Source organism: Camelus bactrianus, chromosome 22, assembly GCF_048773025.1.
Source record: "Camelus bactrianus isolate YW-2024 breed Bactrian camel chromosome 22, ASM4877302v1, whole genome shotgun sequence".
NCBI lineage: Eukaryota > Metazoa > Chordata > Mammalia > Artiodactyla > Camelidae > Camelus > Camelus bactrianus.
Window position 1 is genome coordinate 21,592,843 of NC_133560.1, and position 22,808 is coordinate 21,615,650.

A 22,808-nucleotide genomic window follows, 5' to 3' on the forward strand; every position below is an offset into this window, starting at 1 on the left:
AGTTTCTTTCATCTCTAGAGGGATTCACAGAATCGCTGGAAGCTGTCATACTCACAGTTACAGTTTAATACAGTGAAAGATACAGATTAAATTCAGCCAAGGCAAGAGAATCATAAGGCAGGGTCCAGGCGACTTGTCCTCTTTTTCACATAGTCAAGGACAGTTTTACTTTGCCAGCAACAATGTATGACTACATACATGGTGTACTGCCAATCAGGGATGCTCACCTGAGCCTCAATGTCAGCATTGCTTCTAATAGAAACCACTTGCCGATGGGTCTCTCCGGTTTTTATTGAGGGTCAGTCACAGACATGGCTAACCACCTGCCTGGCTGACCTCAGTCTCAGCCCCTCCAGAAGTCAAACTGACACAGTGTGGCCCAAGTCCCCACCATAAATTATACTGTTAGTATCTAGTGTGGCCCCAGACCCCAGATAAACAAAGACTCATTAGGCAAGACATTTCAAGGCTTTAGCGATCACCTCCCAGGAGCAGGGGGAGAAGGCCAGACCTCTCCTTGGACGAAGTTCAGTTCTTTACAACACCTCGCTGAGAGTTTCCATACCCTTATCACATTTCAGCCACATCACAGCCCCATTTACAGAGCATCAGCTGAGGCTGCCATGGGGATATGGCCACAGCCGGGACCACATGCTGGGCACTCTGCTCTGAGGTCGGCGCTCGTCCCTCAGCTGTCCTGGTTTCCCTGTGGCCCCAGAGTGGCCTTTTCCCCAGGACAGGCTGTGGTATTGGTGCCGGGCTGTGGGTGCCAGGCAGGGCTCCCCATGCTGCCTATCTCTCACAGGTTGGGGAGGACGCCCATTTCCCTGTGAAGTCCACTTGTCCCTGCAACTTCACTCTGTACTATGAGGTGGCTGCGAGGGGCAACATCGTGCTCTCAGGCCAGCAACCTGCCCACATCACCCAGCAGAGAAGCAAGCGGGCAGCCCCGGAGAAACCTATTCGCTTAATGCACCTTTCCGAGACAGGTGAGCCAGACCACAGGCTGGAGGTGGGCATCTCAGCAGGGAGGGATGAGCAGGGCGCAGCCAGGTGGGGAGACTGCCTCCAGGTGGAGGGCACATATCCCAGAAAAGATGGGGCTAGGGCCAGGAGGGTGGGCAGTGACCAGCAGCTGGAGGCAGCCCCTCTTTTTCTTTAATGTTTATTTTAAAATATTTATTTATTTTTTGGAGGGTGAGGTCATTAGGTATTTATTTATTTTAATGGAGGTACTGGGGATTGAATTCAGGACCTTGTGCACACCAAGCACACGCTCTACCACTGAGCGATACCCTCCCATCCCTGGAGGCAGCTCCTCTTGAGACCCTCCTCACTGCCTCTCTGCACGGGATGGAGCAGTCCAGCCATGGCTAGGCCCCTACACGGGCCCACAATGTACCATGTTGCCATCTGCCAGCCCCGCTTTCTGCCTTTGCTCAGACTGATTCCCCAGCTGGGAGTCCTTCCCCTCCCTCTCCTTGACTCCACGTGCTACTCACAAGACCCACCTCCTCCCCTGGGTCTTTCCAGCCCCTTCCTCTTCACAGCCCCCCTGCCTAAAGCAGGAAGGTGAGGACTCTGGACACTTGAGAGCAAGATATTCTTTGTGGTGGGGGCTGTCCTGTACACTGTAGGGTGCTGAGCAACATCCCTGATCTCCACCCACTAGATGTCAGGGGCCACCCACACACACACAGAATGATGACCTGAAATGTCTCCAGATATCGCCAGTGTCTCTAGGGAGAAAGGCGACCCCTGGGTGAGAATCACTGAGATAGGCAGAGAAATAGATGAATAAATAGATACATTCGTGGAATCATTAATAGATACATTGATAGGTGATGGATTGATAGAGGCATGAATGGATGGATAGATAGATAGATTCACAGATAGATTCATCAGTAGATAAATTGATGGATGGGTCAGTGGATGGGTGGATGGATGGATAAAGTCACAAATGGATGGATTGATAGATAAATAAATTCACAGATAGAATCATCAGTATATAGATGGATGGATGGATGGATAGATTCATAGACGAATCATCAATGGATAAATTGGTCGGTGAATGGACAGAGTCATGGATGGATGGATAGATAGATGATAGATGGGAAGGCAGGCAGACAGGAAGCCAGACAAGGTCTTTCTTGTTCTAAGTCACTTTCTCACCCTCAGCACTCCTCATGTTTGGGCTGGATTTTTCTGCCATTGTGCACTGTAGGGTGTTGAATAGAATCCCTGCCCCCACCTATTAGATGCTGTTAACACCCCCACATTGTGACAACCAAAATTATCCAGGGTCCCCTGGGGAGCAGCATGGCCCTGACTGAGGACCACTGACCTGAATGGTGCTTTGGACATCATTGTGTACCCACGTCCTCTTGGGTTTATCTTTCCTTCCAGGTGAAGTAGTAGAGGATGTGAGTATCCATGGAGCACTTGCCTTGGGCCAGCCCCGGGTTGGCACCTCCTCGTGCTACATCCCATGAACCCCCGGGGCGGCTTGGGGCATTGGTGGTCCCTATGTGGGATGCGGAGTTTTCATGTCTTTCCCCACCTTTGACTTGTCCTAGAGCCCCCTCCAGCCCCAGCAGCCGAGGTCAGTGTGTGTGTGACCTCTCTCCGGCTGGCCGTGACCCCCAGCATGGTCCCCCTCAGCCGCCTGCTGGTCTTCTACGTCAGGGAGAATGGAGAAGGGGTGGCTGACAGCCTCCAGTTTGCTGTTGAGACCTTCTTTGAAAACAAGGTAGCGCATCGGGAACCAGCACGGGAGGGAGGGGGGACGGGCAAGCACCACTGAGGCTTGGGGCTCCAGGGTGCCCAGGCTGGCACGGGCTGTGCACAGCTGTAAGTCAGACTCCACATGCTGTAACAGGCAGGACTTGTAAGGGCCGCCCTACCTTCAGGAATAATTGGAACCTAAGTTGTATCTTCACTGGAGATCCTCTAGAAGTCACCCAAATGGGAATTGCATTCATCTCACACAGGGAAAGCAGTCAGCTGTTCTCTGTCCTTGCTGGGCTCCAGACCTAAGGGACACTGCTGATGTCCCCAGAAGTGGGGCTCAGCCTCCCACACCCTCCCCCTGCACCCTCCAAAACTGGCTGCAACATGTCCTCTGCTGCCACCCGTCTCCCCGTCTCTCCCTCCCCTCCCATCTTCTGCATGGAGTGTTCCAGTTGCACCAGCCTACTTCCTGTTACTTTGCCTCCCACCCTTGTCCTCACCTGGACACCAAGGCCAGGGTCCCAGCTGAGCTGGCGAGGACCGACTCTCATCGGAAGGCGGGGAGGTGGGTGGGTGGGTCTGGAGAATTTAGCCAGGCTCCCAATCTCTCTGTTATATATTTGGGTCCAGGTTTCACTGACATATTCAGCAAATGAGACCCAACCTGGGGAAGTCATCGACCTGCGGGTCAGGGCTGCAAGGGGCAGCTGCGTGTGTGTCGCTGCGGTTGACAAGAGCGTCTACCTGCTCAGATCTGGCTTTCGGCTGACTCTCGCCCAGGTGAGCAGGGCCCTTGGGCGCTGGGGTCCGGCATCTATGTGGTGGCCTTTTCCTTTACAATAACGGAAAAGCCCTGTGTAAATGCAGATTCTCTCCCTCCATTGGGCTCATTCTCAGTGAACTCCATCCTGTCGCTGCTTTGGTGCAGTTGAAAGATCTCTTGTTATCAAACCCATCAGACCCTTGCAAGGTGTTGTTGTCCAGGTCCCACCTCTCCTTTCCCCAGTCTGCCCATCTTTGAAATGAGTTAATGCCCCTGATGCCCATCTCCTAAGATTGGCTCCAAATGATAGACATGAAGGGAGGTTGAGATGGGAGCATGCCAGATCCACAACGGCCAGTTTGGGTTGAAAAGAAACCCTCAGTTGAACATCCCTGCTCCCCTTTGCCTGTAGGTTTTCCGAGAATTGGAGGATTATGATGTTTCCGATGCCTTTGGGGTGTCCAGGGAAGATGGACCCTTCTGGTGGGCTGGGCTGACAGCCCGACGACGCCGGCGCTCCTCCATCTTCCCATGGCCGTGGGGCGTCACCAAGGACTCCGGGTTTGCCTTCGCCGTAAGGAGTGATGGTCTTGGACCCCGCTGTGCCCTTCTGAGCATTTCTTATTTTGAAACAAGGGGTCTCGGGGTACAGAGATGGGTCAGAGGGGAAGTTTTCAAACTTCAGTGCTGCAGAAGTCTTCTTTGGTTCTCCCCAATGAAAGCTCATGGAGGACCCTCTGGAGTTGCAAAACAGAGGAGAGCAGAAGGAGTGTCCACTGATAACTTGAACTTCTGCAGCAATGACTTTGAAGGTGCTTTGCTGGAAGGAAAATCCCCATATTGGGTGCAGGTGGCCGTGTTCTCAGGTGGCAGCCTCACCCTTGCTGACATAGCTCACATCTGTCCCCTTCCTTCCTGGCTCCAGGGGTCAGGGGGACGCCGGGGGTGGGGACAACATACACAAGCATCATTCTAGCCCACATTAGCATGCTGGTGGTCTCCACTCGGAGGCATGTCCCCTCTGAGGGCACTTTTCATCTCAGATTCAAAATAATTTAAAAGGCGTCCTTTTTCTCCCATTTTGATTATGGAATATTTTCAAACATACAGAAAAGTTGAACAAATTAGTGAACATCTGTAGATCCACCACCTAGATCCCACAATTAACATTTTGCTGTGTCAAATATTTATACACACACGCATATATGTAATAACAGTAATAATTTGCAGCTCACAGTCGTTGGCCCTTGATCTGAATTAGGCACTGCTGATTTTTTTTTTTTTTTGATGGAGGTGCTGGGGATCGAACCCAGGACCTCCTGCATGCTAAGCACGCGCTTTACCACTGAGCTATACCCTGCCCCCGATTTTTTTTGATTGAGATGAGAGTCACATAACAGAGAATTAACCCATTTTAAAGTGAACAATTTAGTGGCATTTAGTACATTCACAGTGTTGTGCAAACCAGCACCTCTATCTAGTTCCAGAATATTCTCATCACCCCAAAGGGAGAACCTGTTCCCTTTAGCAGTCACTCCCCATTCTCCTCCCCCAGCCCCTGGCCACCACTAATCTGCTTTCTGTATCTGTGGATATGCCTATTTGGGACATTTCATATAAATGGAATCATACAAGATGTAGTCTTTTGTGCCTAGACCACAAATGGACTGGCCTCTCCCTCTGCCTGCCCTGGATGGGCACTGGGTCCCCTGACCCCCTAAGCCTTCGTCACCAAGCCAGGAGCAGAGGACTGATCCCCCAAGGCCTACGCAGCAGCAGTGTTGGGCCAGTGACCTTAGGGTGATAAGGACTGTTATTCCTTCCTATTTGTCTCTGGGACCACCACATCCACTTCCCTACTGTGGGTCTGGGTGTTGTCTGTTGCCTAGGAAACAGGACTGGTGGTGATGACAGACCTGGTGAGCCTAAACCACCGGCAGGATGGTGGCCTGTACACCGATGAGGCTGTCCCCGCCTTCCAGCCCCACACAGGGAGCCTGATGGCAGCGGCACCCTCCAGACAACCCCCCAGGTAATTGCTGCTGCCTTGAGGAAGTTTGTCTTAACTCCATACTGTTGGCATTTGGAGCTGGATTATTTTCTGCGGTTGGGCCATGCCATGCCTTGTAGGGCGTTGAGTGGCATCCCTGGTCTCCACCAACCAGATGCCAATAAGACCCTTCCCCCAGCTGTGACAACCAAAAATGTCTACAGACATTGCCCAGTGTCCCTTTGGGGCCAGAGTCACCACTGGCCTACTAGGCTGGGGCACTGAGCACTTTGGCCCTGCTCCCCCCAGTTCTTGGCCCCACCCAAATGCACAGGGATGGGAGTGCAGAAGAGAGAGGAGGGTGTATCAGGGGAGCAGATCTACCTGGGGACAGAGGAATTGGCAGTGGGGTGGGAAACTGGAGCTTGATCTTCTCACTCCCAGAGACTCTGCCTAGAAAATTCTATTACCCTTTCTCCTTCCTCCCACCATTCTTTCCTTCCTTCTCTTCCTCTCTCTTCTCCCTGTCTATCCAACACTTTACCTTTTGGAGTTAGACACCAAGTAACTACTTTTCAGTCTTTCTTATTTTAACTCAAACATTTAAGCCTTTTGAAGGTTATGCATTTCCCTCAGAGTGCTACTTTGGCTGCACCCAAGTTGTGCTGTGAAGTGTTTCCATTATTGCTCAGTCCCAAATAGGTTCTGACTTGTGGAACAATTACCTTCTTGAGCTGTGGCTTGCCCAGACATGTTTTACATTTTCAAGTTATTTTAAAATGATTTTAAAAAATGTGTTTTGTAAATTTGTGTCAGATGTGCATCGTGGCCAATGAACATGGTCTGTATGATATCCATAGTAGGCAACAGATGTGGTTTGTATGATATCCATTGTCTGGTTTTTATTTTGGAGCCTGACTATATGGTCAGTTTTTATAAATATTTATGTCTACTTGAAAAGAATGCCCCAGTGCCCGTCATTGGATATAGAAGTCTCTGTGTGTACTTTTGGTCAAGGCTTTTGATGGTGGTGCTCCTGCCCTCCATGTTCTTGCTAGTTTTTGCTTGTTTGTTTGCTAACTTTTCAATTAATGAGAGAGAGAGGAGTTCACATATCTCTCTTAGATTTGTAGCTTTGTCCCCTGGAGTCAAGGAAATCTTTGTTTCACAGGAGGTAATTTTTCTTCCTCTCTTCCTTTGTCCCTTTGTGTCTGCTCCCCCATCACTCACCTCTCTTCTTTCCCATCCCCTTCATTCTCTGCCTCTCCCACTAGCTCCTCAACTTCAGGTCTTAGCCAACCAGGGAAGGGGGAGGGTGTTTTGAAGATCTTGCCTCCTTACTGTCTCAGGGTTTAGGGCTATATAGGCTGGGAAAGGAGAGGCAGGCATTGGATGTAAGGTCTCTTGCCAAATCGTCCAGTGGGAGGCACAGAACAAGTGGGCCAGGGACGAGGTCAGTGTGGTCAGCAGTGCCTCAGCATCTAGGCCTCTCTGGAGACCTTGAGGGTGGCACCCAGACTCCTCAGCCCTTGTTCTGAGCCAGAGGGTCTCCTGCCTAGTGGGCCTGTCCATGAAAACCTTCTTCTTTCAAGTCCTCCCTGCCAGACTGGGAGCCTTCCCAATCCCCCCAGCCCTTTCTGCAGTGGTTTCTGGGTACCTGGATCCGTCTGGGATACACATTTGGCAGAAATGGGTCCTAGTTTCCAAACTCCAAATCAGGGTATGGGCACACCAGGCTCCCTTTGTGGTACTTTGGATGCACATGAAGACATTTCCAAGATGTAGTTGGGTGAGGGAGGTGGAATACTGGCCCCTGTCTCTCAGCCAGACACCAACCTGGGAGCCCTGCTCCTCCCATGCTCATGCCTTCTGAGAGTTTCGCCTGGAGTAGGTATGCAACCCTTAAACCCCATACCACAAAGGCAGTTGGAAATCCCAATGCAGGAAGGCAGAATAAAAGCCTAAAAAGCAAGTGTTCATGCCTTTTTGTAATTGGATAATGCATCCTTTTCCTGAAATCAAGAAATTTTTCTTAACCATAGGCATGTGGTTAAAATTTTTTTTCAAACAGTATAAAAGTGTATATAATGAAGTGGAAGTTTCCCTCCCGCCTCAAGATCCTCTATTCCCTTTTCAGAGGCAGTAATGGTCAATAATTCCTTAGATATCATTCTAAAATTTTTCTTTATATACCCAGGGATTTAAAAAAGAACACAACAGGGGAATACTATAATATTGCTCTGTACCTTCCTTGTTTAAGTCAACAATAAGTCTTAGAGACCATTTCATATCAGTATGTATATGCATACCTTACTCTTCTTTTTCACTGATGTGTAATATTCCACTGAGTGAATGTACTGTCATTTGATTAACCTGATGCCCTATTGATGGAGATTTTGGTTGTTTATTAATTCTCACGGTGCTGTGGTGACTCATGCCCTCTGTCTGTCTTTGCACATGTGTCTGTGGTTAATTTCAGGGTTCATTCCTAGGAGAGGTATCTCCAGGGTGCAAGGGGTGTGAGCATTTTTAATTTTGAGAAGTTTTGCTAAATTTCAAGTAGGGCTTAATTTTTTTTCTTTTTAAAGAATAGGACAGTCCTGGAGGAAGGTGGGCTATGAGGCTTCTGAGGATGAACCAAGAATGAAAGGCACTCTTTAGAAACAGAGGAAGGGGGTTGGGGGAAAGGTCATGTGATGATGTGGAAAACCATGGCAAACCCAGGGAGGGAAATTAGCAAAGGGGAGGACATGGGGTGGTCCCTGTGGCCCCCTCTTACCTTCTAAATTCAGGATCTGAGGCACCACTGTCAGTTTAAGGAGACTCTGCCAAGCCTTTGATGCCTCGCTTTTACTAATCCTCATCAAGTAGAATATTAACCTTGCCAGGTGAAAGAATTAATACGTTATGTCCTAATCGAGTAGAATGCTAACCTTTCCAGGTAAGAGAATTAAAACGTGTAGAATGTTAACCTACTATGTAAGAGAATTAACACGTATATCCTAATCAAGTAGACTGTTAACCTGCCTGGTAACAGAAGTTACATTCATGAAACTTTAGTCACTTCTCTCTTTCTCTCTCTTTCTCTCTTTCTTTCTTTCTCTCTCTCTTTCTATCTTCCTTCCTTCCTTCCTTTCTCTCTTTCCTTCCTTCTTTCCTTCTCTCTTTCCTTCTCTCTCTCTTTCTTTCCTTCTCTCTTTTTCTTTCTTTCTTTCTTTCTTTCTTTCTTTCTTTCTTTCTTTCTTTCTTTCTTTCTTTCTTTCTTTCTTTCTTTCTTTCTTTCTTTCTTTCTTTCTTTCATTTGCAGAGCAGAGAAGAGGAAAAGGACCTTTTTCCCTGAAACATGGATTTGGCATTGTCTCAACATCAGGTACAGTAAGATTTCTTTCCTTCCTTGCCTTTGTGGGCTGACTCACCAGTACTCATGAAAGTCCAGATTGTTCCCAGTGGGTTTGTCTGGAGATCTGACACCAACATCTGAGTAAGACCTCGGGCATCCTTTTCTAACGCATAAAACTCAAAGCTATGAAGTCAGCTTCAAATCCCACTGCAGCCCCGGACATCTTCCCATGAAATATGAAATTCAAGGGCTCTGTGCCTCTTACAACTCTCTCTTGGGGTAACTCGATCTGGTCTGTTTACATAACGAGCTCATTAAAATGATTACAGTTCCCTGGAACATGAATTCAGTTCCACCCACCCACCCTCCTCCTTGCTCCTCAGGGGCCTGGAGCTCCTGCCCGCAAAGCAGGCTGCTTTTCTCAGCACATTTCCTTTCTACATTGTTTTCTCTTTTCAGTTAGCCTTGAGGCAGCAGCTCTGTGCCAAGTTCTTGCCAGATGCAATTGGCTTTTTTCTTTCAAGGCTTGATGTCAGAACACCAGGGGGACTAGTAGAAGGTAGCGGTGGCTGCCCTGGGAAACCAGTTAGGCATGAAAGTTCAGACCCCTGGGGCCAGCAGGTGGGCCAGTGGGTGGACTCGGCACAAGACGTCACAGTGTTTGTGGACAGAGAGATTCCCATAGCGCTCGCTTGAGTGGGGAGCCTTCAACCAGGTAGCCGGTTGGAACAGCTCCTGCACTCGATTGGGCCAAGGGGTCTTTTTTTGGGTTGTTGTTAGAAATTTATGTATTTTATTTTATATCAAAGGCAACTTTTCTAGTTTTTCTTTTCTTTTTTCTTCCTTAACGGAGGCACTGGGGATTGAACCCAGGACCTCATGCATGCCAAGCACGCGCTCTACCACTGAACTACCCTCCCCCCTCCAGGGGTCTTTTATTGGAAGGTTCTGCTGCCATTATCTCCATTCCAGTGGTGCCTGTCACCTTCTCTTACGGGCTTTTTGCTCCCGTGGAGCTCAGCCCTAAAACAGAAACTTCGGTGGGAGAAACAGAACAAAGAAAGAGATACTGGGGTATGTCCTTGGGATTGACACCACGGTTGTCAGACACAACACATCCTGTTCTAGGACCTTGGAACCAAGGAGCCAGCTGCAGGATAGGAGAAAACATCCTGTTTTTCAAACAGCCTGGTGTTTTCTTCCCCAGTACCTCCATTAAAGATAAATTTAAGAACCTAATTACCAACCCGCAACCAAGAAATAAATAAATAAATAAATGGAGGGAGTGAGGACTGAAGCCAGGACCTCGTGCATGCTAAGCATGTGCTCTACCACTGAGCTCTACCCTCCCCACTTCTTGAGTGTTTCTTGAGCAGCGCTGTCCCATAGAAATATAATGTGTGCCACATATGTCATTTCAGAGAAACAGATGGAGTTCATCTGAATCAGATTTTTTATTTAACCAAACACAGATCCCGAATATTATTGTTTCAATACATGATCAATATAAAAATATTGATGAGACATTTTATTTTATTGGTACTGTATTAGTTGCCAGTGGCTGCAGTCATGACCATAAAGTAGGGGGGGCTTAAAATAACAGAAAGAGGAGGACCTTCCTCGCCTATTTCAGTTTCTGGGGGCTCCAGGGCTTGTGGGCACATCACCCCAGTCCCTGCCTCCATCTTCGCCTGGCCTTCTTCTCTCTGTGTCTGAATTTCCCTCTTCTTATGAGGACACCTGTCATTGGACTACCCCAATATGATTTCATCTTAGCTAATTACATCTGCAAAGACCATATTTCCAAACAAGGTCACATTCACGGGTCACCGGGCATTAGGACTTGGACATACCTTTCTGGAGACACAGTCATCAGTGACCAGCCCCCTCAATTCAGTGTCTTTCTCCTCTGACCTGGGCAGAGCACACACTGTCAAAATTTGCCTCTCTGAACCCATGTTTTGGATGGTCCTGTGTTCACAGTGGTCCTAAGAGATGCTCGTATTTTTGATTATGGCAAGTCAGGGCCAAGGGATGACTTTCTCCTGTCCCACGCTGTACGGTGCCTTAAATGCTTATTTCCAAGCTGTGTATGTGGAGGGGGCATCTCTCTGGGCCCCAAGGCAATGTCCTCCATCCCCACCTGGCCGCTGCAGTATGGCCCTGGGGAAGGGCCCACGCTTGTCCATTTTTCTGCAGTGACCCATCCGGCGAGGAGACGCTCAGCGTGCAGGTCCCCGACTCCATCACCAGCTGGGTGGGCGAAGCAGTGGGTCTGTCCGCCGAGAGGGGCCTGGGCATCGCCGAGCCCACTCTGCTGAAGACCTTCAAGCCCTTCTTTGTAGATTTCACCCTGCCTCACCACGTGGTCCGCGGGGAGCAGGCCAAGATCCCACTCAACGTCTACAACTACATGGACGCCTGTGCCGAGGTACCGAACCCGCCCTCCGTATACAGCCTTTCCCGTTCCCTGGGGAAGATGCTGGTGCCCAGGACGGGGAGTCCGCCTGCGCTTAACCTGTTGCTCTAGTGCTTCTAACTCGGCTTTCTTGGGCACACGTCCCTGTGGCCAGTGCTGGGTTGATGACTTTACCTGCATCATTATCAAGTGCCCACAAGAGCCAAGGAAGGGGAGGCTGTGATGGAATTGTCCCGCATGGGAAACTCAGAGAAGCATTGTCATATGTTTGAGGTCCCATACAGGGTGAGTGACCTGCATTAGAATTAGATGTCTGTAGGGTAAGGGGGGCAGGAAGGGCAGGTATAGCTCAGTGGTAGAGCACATGCTTAGCATGCACAGGTCCTGGGTGCAATCCCCAGTGCCTCCATTAAAAAAAATAAGGTAAAAAAAAAAAGAATTAGGTGTCTACAGGGAGCCAAGGAACCCTGGGAAGGGGGCAGCTTCTCTGAACTTGAGTCTTCAGGCGTTGTTTGAACTGGGCACTAGACCTGGAAGGGTGTTCTTGGAGAGCGAACAGCACACATAGGTGACAGAACCAAGAGGCAGCTTGATCGGTCCCAGGAACTGCCTGTAACACAATCTGGCTGGGCTTCAGGGTCTGGCTGGGAAGGCTGGAGAATAGGAGAGGGTTTGTGCAGTAGTCTGAGTGAGAGCCACTGTGGCGGGAACTATGGCAGTGGCCACGGGGCAGCCTGGAGGGGGCCAAGGAGGACATGTGAGGGACAAGCTCAGGACATTAGCCAGGAGCAGTGCCCCAAATCCCAGAACCTTTATCATCCGTCCATTTTGTGTAGTTCATAAAACTGGGAGCAATAGGATCCCACTTTCAAAAAGCCAGAATAAGTGTAGACCTGGTCCCTAATCACAGGATGGCCCCTGAGGGAGGGTCCCTCCTGAATCTGCAGGCAGGACCCCCAGGTCCCCATTTCAGCTCTGAACACACGCTGGTGGCTGGCTTCTCGGGTGAGAAGAAGGCAGCCATTTTGGGAGCAGGTGTGTCTAGGGATGGCCACACGCCAGTTTTAGGAACATCTCTGCCCCATGTGCCCATCCCAAGGTTCCAGGAAAACAGGCCTATCCAGACCCCTCCACGTGGACAGCTGGTTCTACTCAGGACCTGGAAAATGTGTCTCACTGACACAGCGCTTGAGTTTCTTCTTTCCTCACTGAAAGAACTTTCTGGAAGAATGCTGTCTTAAGGAGGATGGAGAAGCCCCGGAGGCAGCCTGCACCAGCCATTCTCATTGGAGTCTGGCTGGGCCTGCCCTTGGACAGGATTCAGATACTGCATCACTCTTGCCACTGTAGGTCTTCGTTGTACACACCTATGTGTGTGTTTGACTTAGGTGTGTCGACCGTCTGAGGCCCAGGGATCACTCATGTCTTGTTCAGATTTGTTTCTTTAGCTCTTATCAGGGCACCAGAACACATTAGGTGCTTCATATGCGGGTTGGACAAATGAAAATGTGGAGCAAAGAACCTGTTGTAGATTAAGGGTATAAAACACACTTGCACACACACACGCACATGGAGACAGCATGCACGTGCACGCACATGTACACAGCTGTGCTCACACATGTGCACATGCCGTGCCTGCACACATGCACATAGGTGTGCACATAGAGATGCATGTGTGCACAGGACACACATGCACACACATGTGCACACAAAGCTCTGTTGTGACACGGTGGACCTCAGTCGTTGGAGAGGATCAGAGGAAGTGCTCTGCGGGGCCTGCATGTGGAGTGGTCCCTCCTATTCCAGACAGGGCTGGAGAGATAGCCCTTGAATCAACCTTGGTCCCAAGGGGTACCTGTGAGGATGCAGTGGGCTGAGGGAAGGAAGGGGTTCCCGGGTCAACAGTGAGTAGTTTGTGCTGATCAGAAATGGAAAGGGGGCCTCCCAAGGAGTGTGGCTTTGGGGGAAGGCTGCCAGGGTGGGCGGAGTGCAGCGGGCAGTGGGGTGTGCTGGGAGGGTGCACAGATTCCGGGGTATCGTGGACACTTGCCACCCTCCCCAGGTGTACGCGAAGATCTCAGTTCCCAAGGGCATCCGATTTGTCGGCCATCCTGGCAAACGCCATCTGACTAAGAAGACGTGTGTGGCCCCTGGGGAGACCGAGCCCACCTGGGTGGTTCTGTCTTTCAGCGACCTGGGGCTCAGCAACATCACAGGTGAGAGCCACGTGCTTCTTCCAGCATCTCCCCTCTCCAGGCCACCCAGGGCTCCAGGCACTGAAGCCAGGCACAGGTGAGGGGTCAGTGGGGCAGAAGGCGAGGTTGAGGAATGGGACAGCCACTGGGGAAACAGTTGAGAGGGAATGATCAGGAGGTAGGGGGCTTCATCTGGGGGAAACTGGGCTCTTAAGGTGCGAAACCAGTGTTGTACACACATGCATGCACACGTGCACGCGTATGCATGCACGCACACAGAATAGTGCTGGGGGAACCTGTTCTGAGAGTCAGCACTGAGTACTCAAATCTCCACAGCCAAAGCCCTGGCTTACAGAGAAACAAGCTGCTGCCGGGATGGGAAGTCCGTCAGATCCCCAGAGGAGAATTACACCGACAGAAGGATTCCCATTGGGAGGGATCACGTCCGGCGCAGTGTGGTGGTGGAGGTAAGCCTGTGTCCTCACCTGAGGCACTTGGCCAGGGCCTGACTCCCTCAGCGGTGAAGTGGGGGCTGGAGTGTGTGGTCCCTGTCCAAGCCAGGACCAGGGCAGCCCCCACGGGCCCTGCTCTGGGGCTTGGGGCAGGCGATGAGGCTTCCCCTTTGGAGGACTGTGACATCCAGCACCTCTCCCAGGAGCAGAGCAGGCTTTGATGGAGCGGCCTGGGACTCGCAAGGGCTGCAGGGAAGTGCCCTCCTGACCCCCAGATTGACCACCTTGGAGAGTGGCGTTCCTCTGTCTCTGGAGTCCCCGTTTGTCATAGGCAATTGTAGGGACTGTGACCCGGCATTTGGAGGTTGTCCCTATGCAGGAAGTTGGCAGAGCCTCCAGCAGAGAAGCCCAGACCACACACACCCCGCCCCCACCCCCGTGCTGTGTATCTGGGGTCTGCCATTCGTGCACGGGGCTCAGCGAGTGTCTTGTTATTCCAACCCTGGTTCGTAAGACAGGGGTTCTCACGCTCACCCCACAACGTGGGGAGGACCAGAGAACACACGGCATCTCACAGTGCTGGGCTTTTAATAGCAAAGGTGCCCTCTCTTTCTGGGGCTGCTCAGATGCATCTGAGCCCAGAGCTCTGGTAAGACTCCCGTTCAGGGCTGCATGGAGAGCACGCAGCAGCCCCCTCCGTGATCTCCTCACAGTGGCTCTGAGCATCTGCCCCTCCCCAGCGGCCCAGCTGCAAACAGCTGCGCTCGCTCCCAGTGTGGTCCTGGCATTGCTGAACACAAATGGTTTCCATCAGCGCCTGGAGTCACACACTCGCTGGGTGGATCTCCTGGAGGTGTATGGGTCATCGCTGCTGCTTTGTTGACATGACGTGATAGAGTCCTCCGGGACAAGTGTGTCATCGAATGAGGCATGCGATCTCCGTGAGCCAGCAGGATGGGATGCGCAACAGGAAATGCAGAGACCCCTGATGACCCTTTGCTCAGCGTGAGCACACACCCTGGGCCACAGCCTGCCCTCCCTTGGCCCGAGGAGGAGGCAGCAAGCCCCTGGAGCGGTCAGCCCAGTCGGGAGGCCTGGAGCTCCTGCCTCCTTCCTCTTCAGGAGGAATGTCTAAATGTGCAGAGAGGAATTCTCCTGTCCCCAAGCCTTTCCTCCAGTTCACACTGCTCCGCAGTGTCCTACGTCTGCAGCACCCGCTGGTCCAGCTTTGTGCAGACAGCTCTGGGAGACAGGTGGTATGATTGAGGCATCAGAAGACTTGACATATCAATACTGAAAAATGGAGCATGGATTAGAAAAATGGATTTATGGAACAAGAGGCATTGGTTGTGTGGTTTGATAAAGCAGCCAAACATTCCTCCCACCTCGTCCCGCTGCAGAACTCTGGGTACGTGGTTTGCTCGCTCCATCAGTTATTCCGTGGACCCTCCTGAGACGCCGCACGCCCCCTGCTGGTCAGGAGGCTGAATACACCAGAAAAGCCACTCCTGAGAGACACTTGGCAGGGAAGCAGGTGACCAGTGAGCCATCGCGGGTGCTGTATCAGGCAGAGGAGAGATCAACACCATTCCATCCGGCTCACCTGCTATCCCAGGGGGCTGTGACCTTCTGCACTTCCACTGGAAGGCTAAGAGCCTTCGATCACCCCAGCGTGTCTCAGTGAATTTCACAGGAGTGAGGAGGAGGCCAACATAGTTCAGACCTGTGAGAAGAGCCTGGTGGGCACCACAAGAGTGAGGGGAGGTCTGGCTTCTTGGCTGGAGGTGGGCTCTGGAGCCCTGGGTTCAAACAGGGACTGCTGGATGGTTAGATGAGAGTGTGCATGGAAGGCATCTCCTCAGTGCCTGGCCAAAGTGCTAACAAAATGGGACCTGTGGTCATCCAGGCATTTATAACAGTCAACTGGGGGATCCTGGGTATAAGCCAGGGATACTCTTTCCATTTTAGGAAGTGTCCACCAGCAGATAAATAGATAAATGTGATACAGGGGGATACAGCTCCCTAGTACTGTGGAATATTACTCAGCCCTAAAAAGGAGTGAAGCACTGACACACGCTACAGCTTGGATGAACCTTGAAAACATCATGCTAAGTGAAAGAAGCCAGACTCAAAAGGTCACATTGCGTGATCTCATTTATACGAAACGTCCAGAACAGGCAAATCCATAGAACAGACAGGAATGAAGCACTGGTATGGGCTACGAGGTTGCAGAAAAGTCCTTGCTGAGGGAGTAATAATGGCATCACATAGGGACCATGTTCTGGGACCTGGCCAGGAACCAGCTTGAGCACAGAGGTGAAGGAGTTAGAACCTGGGATCAGCTAAAACCCAGGGCAGCGTGAAGGAGAGAGCTGGCACTAGGGCCCCCTGTAAACTGAGCCTGAGGAGGAGACAGGGTTGAGCAGCCACAAGCAGCCCCATTGGCTGCTTCGGAGGCCATGCTGAGGCTAGGGGTGTGTCCAGGAGGTCCTGATTGGTCAGTCAGAGCCAGGGGGCCTGCTTACTGCCCGAAGGAGGGCTCAGATTCTGTCTCTATGGATTTGCCTGCTCTGGACATTTCTTATAAATGGAATCATACACTGTGTGGCCTTTCCTGGCTGGCTTCTTTCACGTAGCCTGATGTTTTGGGGGTCCATTTACGTTGTAGCATGTATCAATGCTTCATTCTTTTTTGAGATTGTGTAATACTCCATCATCTGGGTGTACCACATTTTGCTTGTCTGTTCATCCATTGACAGATATCTGAGTTATGAATCATTTTTATGATTGATAGCTATCAAAAGCCACCATGGACTTCCAGTGGCCAAGCCCTAGCCCATGACCCAAACCCTTTTCCAAAGAGGGGCTGAGCTGGTAGGTCAGTGGGGGCCAGTGCTGAGCCCCATGCAAAGCCTCGGGGACTCACCCTGGAGCCCGTGGCTGAGCGAGTGGCTTGTGGGCTCCACATCAGGCCTGCTGGGCACGAGATGATATCACGGCTGATGGAACTCAGTATCATCGGGAAGGGTGTGCTTGGCCTCTCAGTGCCAATCATGGCCAATTTTGCTAAAGGTCTGCCAGTGAGGTGCCCAGTGTGGGTGTCAGGTGGCTTGTGTGGGTGAGGCGGGACCCTGGTGCAGGCCCCCGGGCGGGGCAGTGGATTGATAGCAGGAAGTGGACATGATCCAGACAGGTGCCTCTTGGACTCATCAGTACGAACCCAGGGTGGACAATGCCCTTCTTCGCAGCTTCAACAGAGGACAAGGGGGCTGGAGGGCATGGGAGAAAGGGGATGAGAAAATATAACAAAAGCTGACTGTTCAGTAGCACTGAGAAGACGCCAGGCCCTGTCTGAAGTATACCAGAGGTTGGTGCCTTCACCACCCTCGTCTTAGAGATGATGAACAGAGGCCCAGAGAGGTTAAGTGAGTGGCCCTGGATCATCCAGCAAAGGGTGACTGTACGCATCAGAATTCTCCAGAGAAACAGCCAATAGGACATACCTCTGTCTCTAGGAAGAGATGTATTGTAAGGAATTGGCTTCCTTGATCATGAAGGCTGAGAAGTCCCGCAGTCTGCTGTTTGCAAACTAGAAACCCAGGAAAGCTGGCAGTGTCATTTGAAGGCCCAAGAGCCAGGAGCACTGAGGGCAGAGAAGATTGGTGTCCCAGCTCAAACAGTCCGGCAGAGAGAGAATTCAGCCTTCCTCCACCTTTTGTTCAGGCCCTCAGTGGAGTGGATGGGACCCTTCCACACTGGGGATGGTCACCTGCATCACTGTTCAAATGCTGACCTCTGTTGAAGATGCCCTCACAGGCACACCCAGAAGTAACATTTGATCAGGTATCTGGGCAACCAGTGGTTCACTCATGTTTTACAGATAGAATGAACCATCACAGTGGGGGAAGTGGGGACCCTAGGAGGCTGCCTGGCTGCTGGGACCAGGCATTAACCCTTTCGGGTGTTACTTCAGGACAGGTAGTCCCAGCTCACCAGTTTGTTGCTGCTGCTAAAGGAGGCCTGGAAAAGCGAGAGCCCCACAGGGGCTTGCTGTTCAGATGAACCCCAAAAGGTGTATGGGGTTAAATTCTGGGTGCCCCCTTTTGAGAGAACAAGCCAGCTACCTTCTGTTATTTGGAGGATGTCGTGGAAGGGGCAGAAGCAAGCGCATGATGGGCAGGAGACGAGGGATGCGTCAGAGAGTGGGACACAGGCCCCATCCTTGGCAGACACTGGTGCCCCCTTCTCAGTGTTCTTGGACACGTCATGGTGTTCGCTGCCCAGAGGGAGAAGCCAGATTGGGAGCTGGGAGGAAGAGGTAGCCAGGAGGGCAGTATGGGGGTGTAGGAAGCATGATAAATTTAGGAGCAGTTGGTGAGTTTGGCTAGAGCCCGGGGGAGGGGAATGAGCCTTTGTTTCCCTCCCTGGGCTCAGGACGTAGGTGACCTGGTCCATCTTTGTGTACCTGTGCTCTTGGCATCACCTTGCAGGGTCCAAACTCAGAGCTGCTGCTGTGGGAGGATGGCCACCCTTTTGTGCTCACTGTCTGCCCCCCCAGCACTCGGTTCTCCCCGTTCCTCTGTTTCAGCCTGAAGGAGCCCCCCGATCGTACACATACAGCGCTTTCTTCTGTCCCAATGGTGAGTCCCTGTGCCTGCCCTGCCGAAGACTTTGGCCCTTACCCTTGCACTGTTGAAGCTCTCTTGCTGCTAAATGAGCACTCGCCTTCCCTGGGGGCTGAGGACACAGCAGCAAAGCACTGAGATATCCCAGCTGGGGACAACCGTAAGACAGAGTGAGGACCGGGCATTTGCAGGAAGTAAGCATAAATGATGGTAGACCACAGGCGCCAATGAGAAAGGAAACCGTAGTTAGGGGTAGGGCTGTCCTTCAGGCCCCAGGTGAGGAGCCCAGGGTCTGGGGAAGGGAGATCTTAGAGTCATATCAGGGGAAAGCTGTGGGAATGAGGATGACCCAGAACCTGGGGGCAGCAGAGGAGGATGTGGGAAATTAAGGTGGGTTCTGGAAAGTGTGAGATCTGGGATCCATCTTGATCCCCTGAAATCAACATTATACCTTCATCATCTGTGAACAGGAAATGAGTACAGAGAGTGCCCAGTGGGAGGAGTGGTCAGATAAGGGCCCATCCATGCCTCCGACTTGGTGCGGTCAGGGCAGTGCTGGGTGGAACACGAGCCTCAGCTGCCTGTGGGAGGGTCTGCCCCTCTCTTATCCAGCCCCTCCCCAAGGAACCCTTCAGCTTGGAGCTTGGGCTGTGCCTGGCATTGGGCAGTCATGTGGCAGGTTTTGCCAAGAGGCAGAGCTGAAGATGTGAGCTGGAGTCCCAGGGTGATGTTGACCCCCCCAGGTGTACCACCTCCCTGTTCTCAAGGCATTCAGCATTGCAGGTCCCCTGACCCATAGCACACACTGGACTCAGGCTCCCTCTTGACATCCCCTGCCCCTGTTTCAGTAAATAGCTCACATATATGCTGAAATGATTTTTGACGACGGTGCACAAGCAGTTCAGTGGAGGACAGAGAACCTTTTCAGCAAATGATGCTGGAGCAATTGGACAACCATTGGCAAAAACATGAAATTTGACCTAAAGATCACACCTTATACAAAAATTAACTCAACATCAAGCATGAACTTATGTGTAAAACTGTAAAACTTCTATGGAAAAAATATGGGAGAAATCTTTGGAGTCTAGGGCTAAGTAAAGAATTCTTAGACATGATACCAAAAGTATTTACTGAACCATAGAAGGAGACGTTGATAAATGGACCTCATCAAAACAAAAAATGTTTGCTTTGTGAAAGATGCTCTTAAGGGGAGGAAATGTTTCCGAATCCAGCTCTAACAAGGGACTGGTATCTAGAATATATAAAGAGCTCTCAAAATTCAACAGTAAATAAAACAATCCAGTCAGAAAATGAGCAAAAGAAATAAACAGTTCACCAAAGAAGATGTAGAAAATAGTCAGAATCATAGAGACAGAAAGTAGAATGGTGATTGTCAGGCGCTGGGAAGAGGGGGCAATGGAGATTTATTATTTAATGGGTATAAAACTTACTTCAGTTCTAGAAGATGAAAATAGCTCCTGAGATGGATGGTGGTGATGTTTATTTACACAATGTGAATATATTTAATGCCACCAAACTGTACACTTAAAGATGGCTAAGAGGGCAAATTTTGTGTTATGTGTATTTTACCACAATTTTAAAAATTGAGAAAAAGGGAATATCTATGTATGAGAGAAAATTTAGAAGGATAGAAAGAAGAAAACTTTCTCTTCTGGTTCTTATCCAAAGATGACCTCTTTTGACATTGTGCTGTATTTGCTTTTGTAGGACTCATTATTGTTTGTTTAGCATACCCGTGACTCCTGAGCTATATAATTTTATATCCTGCCTTTTTCACTTAACACATCATGAGCACTTTTCTTTGTTATTGTGAAGTCTTTACAAATTGCATTTCAAAATAGCTTCAGTATGTTCCATCACATCACTGTTCCGTAATTCGATTATTATGGAACATTTTGAAACATTATTAGACATCTATTTGTTGTTTGCGTTTTTTATATCATAGTCAAGAGTAGGCTGAATAAATTTGTATTCAAAGTGAGGTCAATAACATCACTGAGATACAACTGACATACAATAAATTGGACATATTTTAAGTGTAGTTTGATAAGCATTGATACACGCGTACATCTGTGAAGCCATCACCACAATTAAGATAATAGAGATGACATTAACCCTACAGTCACATGCCTTTGAAATTCCTTACCCTTGTTCACTTTTGTCGCTAAGGAACCGCTGATCTGCTTTCTGTCTCTATAAATTATTTTTGCATTTTCTAGAATTTTGTATAAATGGAATCATACAGAATATTTTCTCTTTGGCTTCTTCCACTCAGCATAATAATTACGAGATTCAGCCATATTGTGTGTATCAGTAACTTAGTCATTTTAAGAGCTGAGTAGGATTCCACTGGATGGATGTATCACACTTTGTTTATCCATTCACCTGTCGATGAACATTCGAGTTATTTCCAATTTGGGGTTATTTCAGATAAATTTTCTATGAATATTTGTGCACAAGTCTTTGTATGGGTAATATGTTTTCCTTTCTCTTGAGTTAATCCCTAGGAATGGAATTGCTAGCTCATATAGGAGGTATGTGTTTAACTCTTTAAGAAACTGTCAAATTGTTTCCCAAAGTGGTAGTACCATTTTGCATTCCCACCAACATTGGATGAGAGTCAGTTCTGCCTCAGCCTTACCAGCACTTAGTATTGTCTGTTTAATTTTAGTCATCCTAGTAGGCGTCCAGTGGTATCTCATTGTGGTTTTAATTTGCATTTCCATCACGACTAATGATGTTAGGCATCTTTTTATATGCTTATCTTTTATTAGTATGTCTTTTTGGTGAAGTGTCTGATCTTTTAATCTTTTTAAAAATTAAGTTGTTTGTTTGGAATGAGTTTTGAGAGTTTAAAAAAATTATATTCTGGATACAATTCCTTTATCAGATAAATGCTTTGCAAAGGCATCTCTCCTAGTCTGTGGCTTGTCTTGTCATTCACTTAATAGTGTCTTTCAAAGAGCAGAAGTTTTTCATTTTAATGAAGCCCAGCTTATCACCTTTTTCTTTTATGGATTATTTTTTGTTGTTATATCTCAGAAATCTTTGCCACACCCTATGTTTTCTTTGCAAAGTTTTATAGTTTTAGGGTTAACATTTATGAAATGGCTATGATCCATTTTGAGTTAATTCCTGAAGCCCATGCAAGGTATGGATTAGAGCTCCTTTTTCTGCACCTGGAGACCCAGTTGTTCCTGCCATTTTTGAAAAGACTTTCCTTTTCCTATCGAATTGCCTTTGCACCTTTGTTGAAAATCAGTTGCTCATACTATTTGAACTAGGTCCATTTCCGGACTCCCTGTTCTGTTCCATTGAGCAATTTATCTATGTTGGCACCAATGCTACACTCTCATGATTGCTATAGCTTTAGAGTAAGTCTCAGTGTCAGATGGTGTGAGTCCTTCAACTTGGTTTTTCTTTATCAAAGTTGTTTTGGTTCTTCTAGGTCCTTTGAGATTTTATGTAAATCAGCTTTACAGTTTCTTCAAAAGACCCTGCTGGGATTTTGAATGGAATAGCATCAAATCTATAGATCACTTTGGGGCATAATGAACATCTTTACGATACTGTCTTCTGACCCACAAACACGGTCTCACTCTCCATTGATTGGAGTCTTTAGTTTCAGCAGTGTTTTGCAGTTTCCAGAGTATAGGTCTTGCAGATCTTTTGCAGGACTTTTCCCTGGGAGCGGGTCATCTTTTGCATGCTGTTGGCAAAGGTGTCATTAAGCCAGCTCCGTCCCACCATGCCTCCCACAGCTGCATGCGGAGCTACTGTGAGACCAGCCCCCTGAGATCTCACGCTCAGCTCTGGGCACGGGCAGTGTGAAGTGGGATGCCTCAGTGTCCCCTCAACACCTCTTCTCCTTCCCTCCATCCAGAGAGAGTCCACATCTCCACACCCAACAAGTACGAGTTCCAGTATGTGCAGCGGCCACTGCGCCTCACCCGTTTTGACGTGGCCGTGCGAGCCCACAACGACGCCCGCGTGGCCTTGTCCCCGGGGCCCCAGGACACGGCGGGCATGATCGAGATCGTTCTGGGGGGGCACCAGAACACCAGGTCCTGGATCTCCACCAGCAAGATGGGTGAGCCCGTGGCCAGCACACACACAGCCAAGATCCTCTCCTGGGATGAATTCAGAACATTCTGGATCAGCTGGCACAGCGGGCTCATCCAGGCATGGCTGGGCTGGCCTGGGGTGGGCACGGGAACCTGCTGGTCTTCTGGCATTTGCTGCTTCCTGCTCTGTGTCTGCCAGTGATGTGATG

The 22,808-nt window shown here is 49.7% G+C and overlaps 1 protein-coding gene and 1 non-coding gene across 6 annotated transcripts in view; one reads left to right on the plus strand and one right to left on the minus strand.

Moving 5' to 3' along the window:
* Positions 1-22,808, plus strand: part of CPAMD8 (C3 and PZP like alpha-2-macroglobulin domain containing 8) — a 76,114-nt gene that overhangs the window by 27,876 nt on the left and 25,430 nt on the right. For all 5 annotated transcript variants that reach the window (XR_012501623.1, XM_074350499.1, XM_074350500.1 and 2 more), the window contains 11 exons: positions 806-989; positions 2,577-2,749; positions 3,361-3,510; positions 3,906-4,067; positions 5,383-5,525; positions 8,791-8,853; positions 11,023-11,254; positions 13,305-13,458; positions 13,774-13,904; positions 18,478-18,529; positions 22,419-22,717. Coding sequence is in view for 4 of the 5 variants with exons in the window: in XM_074350499.1 (XP_074206600.1) it covers positions 806-989; positions 2,577-2,749; positions 3,361-3,510; positions 3,906-4,067; positions 5,383-5,525; positions 8,791-8,853; positions 11,023-11,254; positions 13,305-13,458; positions 13,774-13,904; positions 18,478-18,529; positions 22,419-22,717 (1,743 nt within the window). In the remaining variant the exon portion in view is untranslated. The remainder of the gene's footprint in view (positions 1-805; positions 990-2,576; positions 2,750-3,360; positions 3,511-3,905; positions 4,068-5,382; positions 5,526-8,790; positions 8,854-11,022; positions 11,255-13,304; positions 13,459-13,773; positions 13,905-18,477; positions 18,530-22,418; positions 22,718-22,808) is intronic.
* On the minus strand, positions 1,228-1,300 carry TRNAT-GGU (transfer RNA threonine (anticodon GGU)). Its single transcript has one exon. It is a non-coding gene; the product is annotated as a tRNA-Thr (tRNA).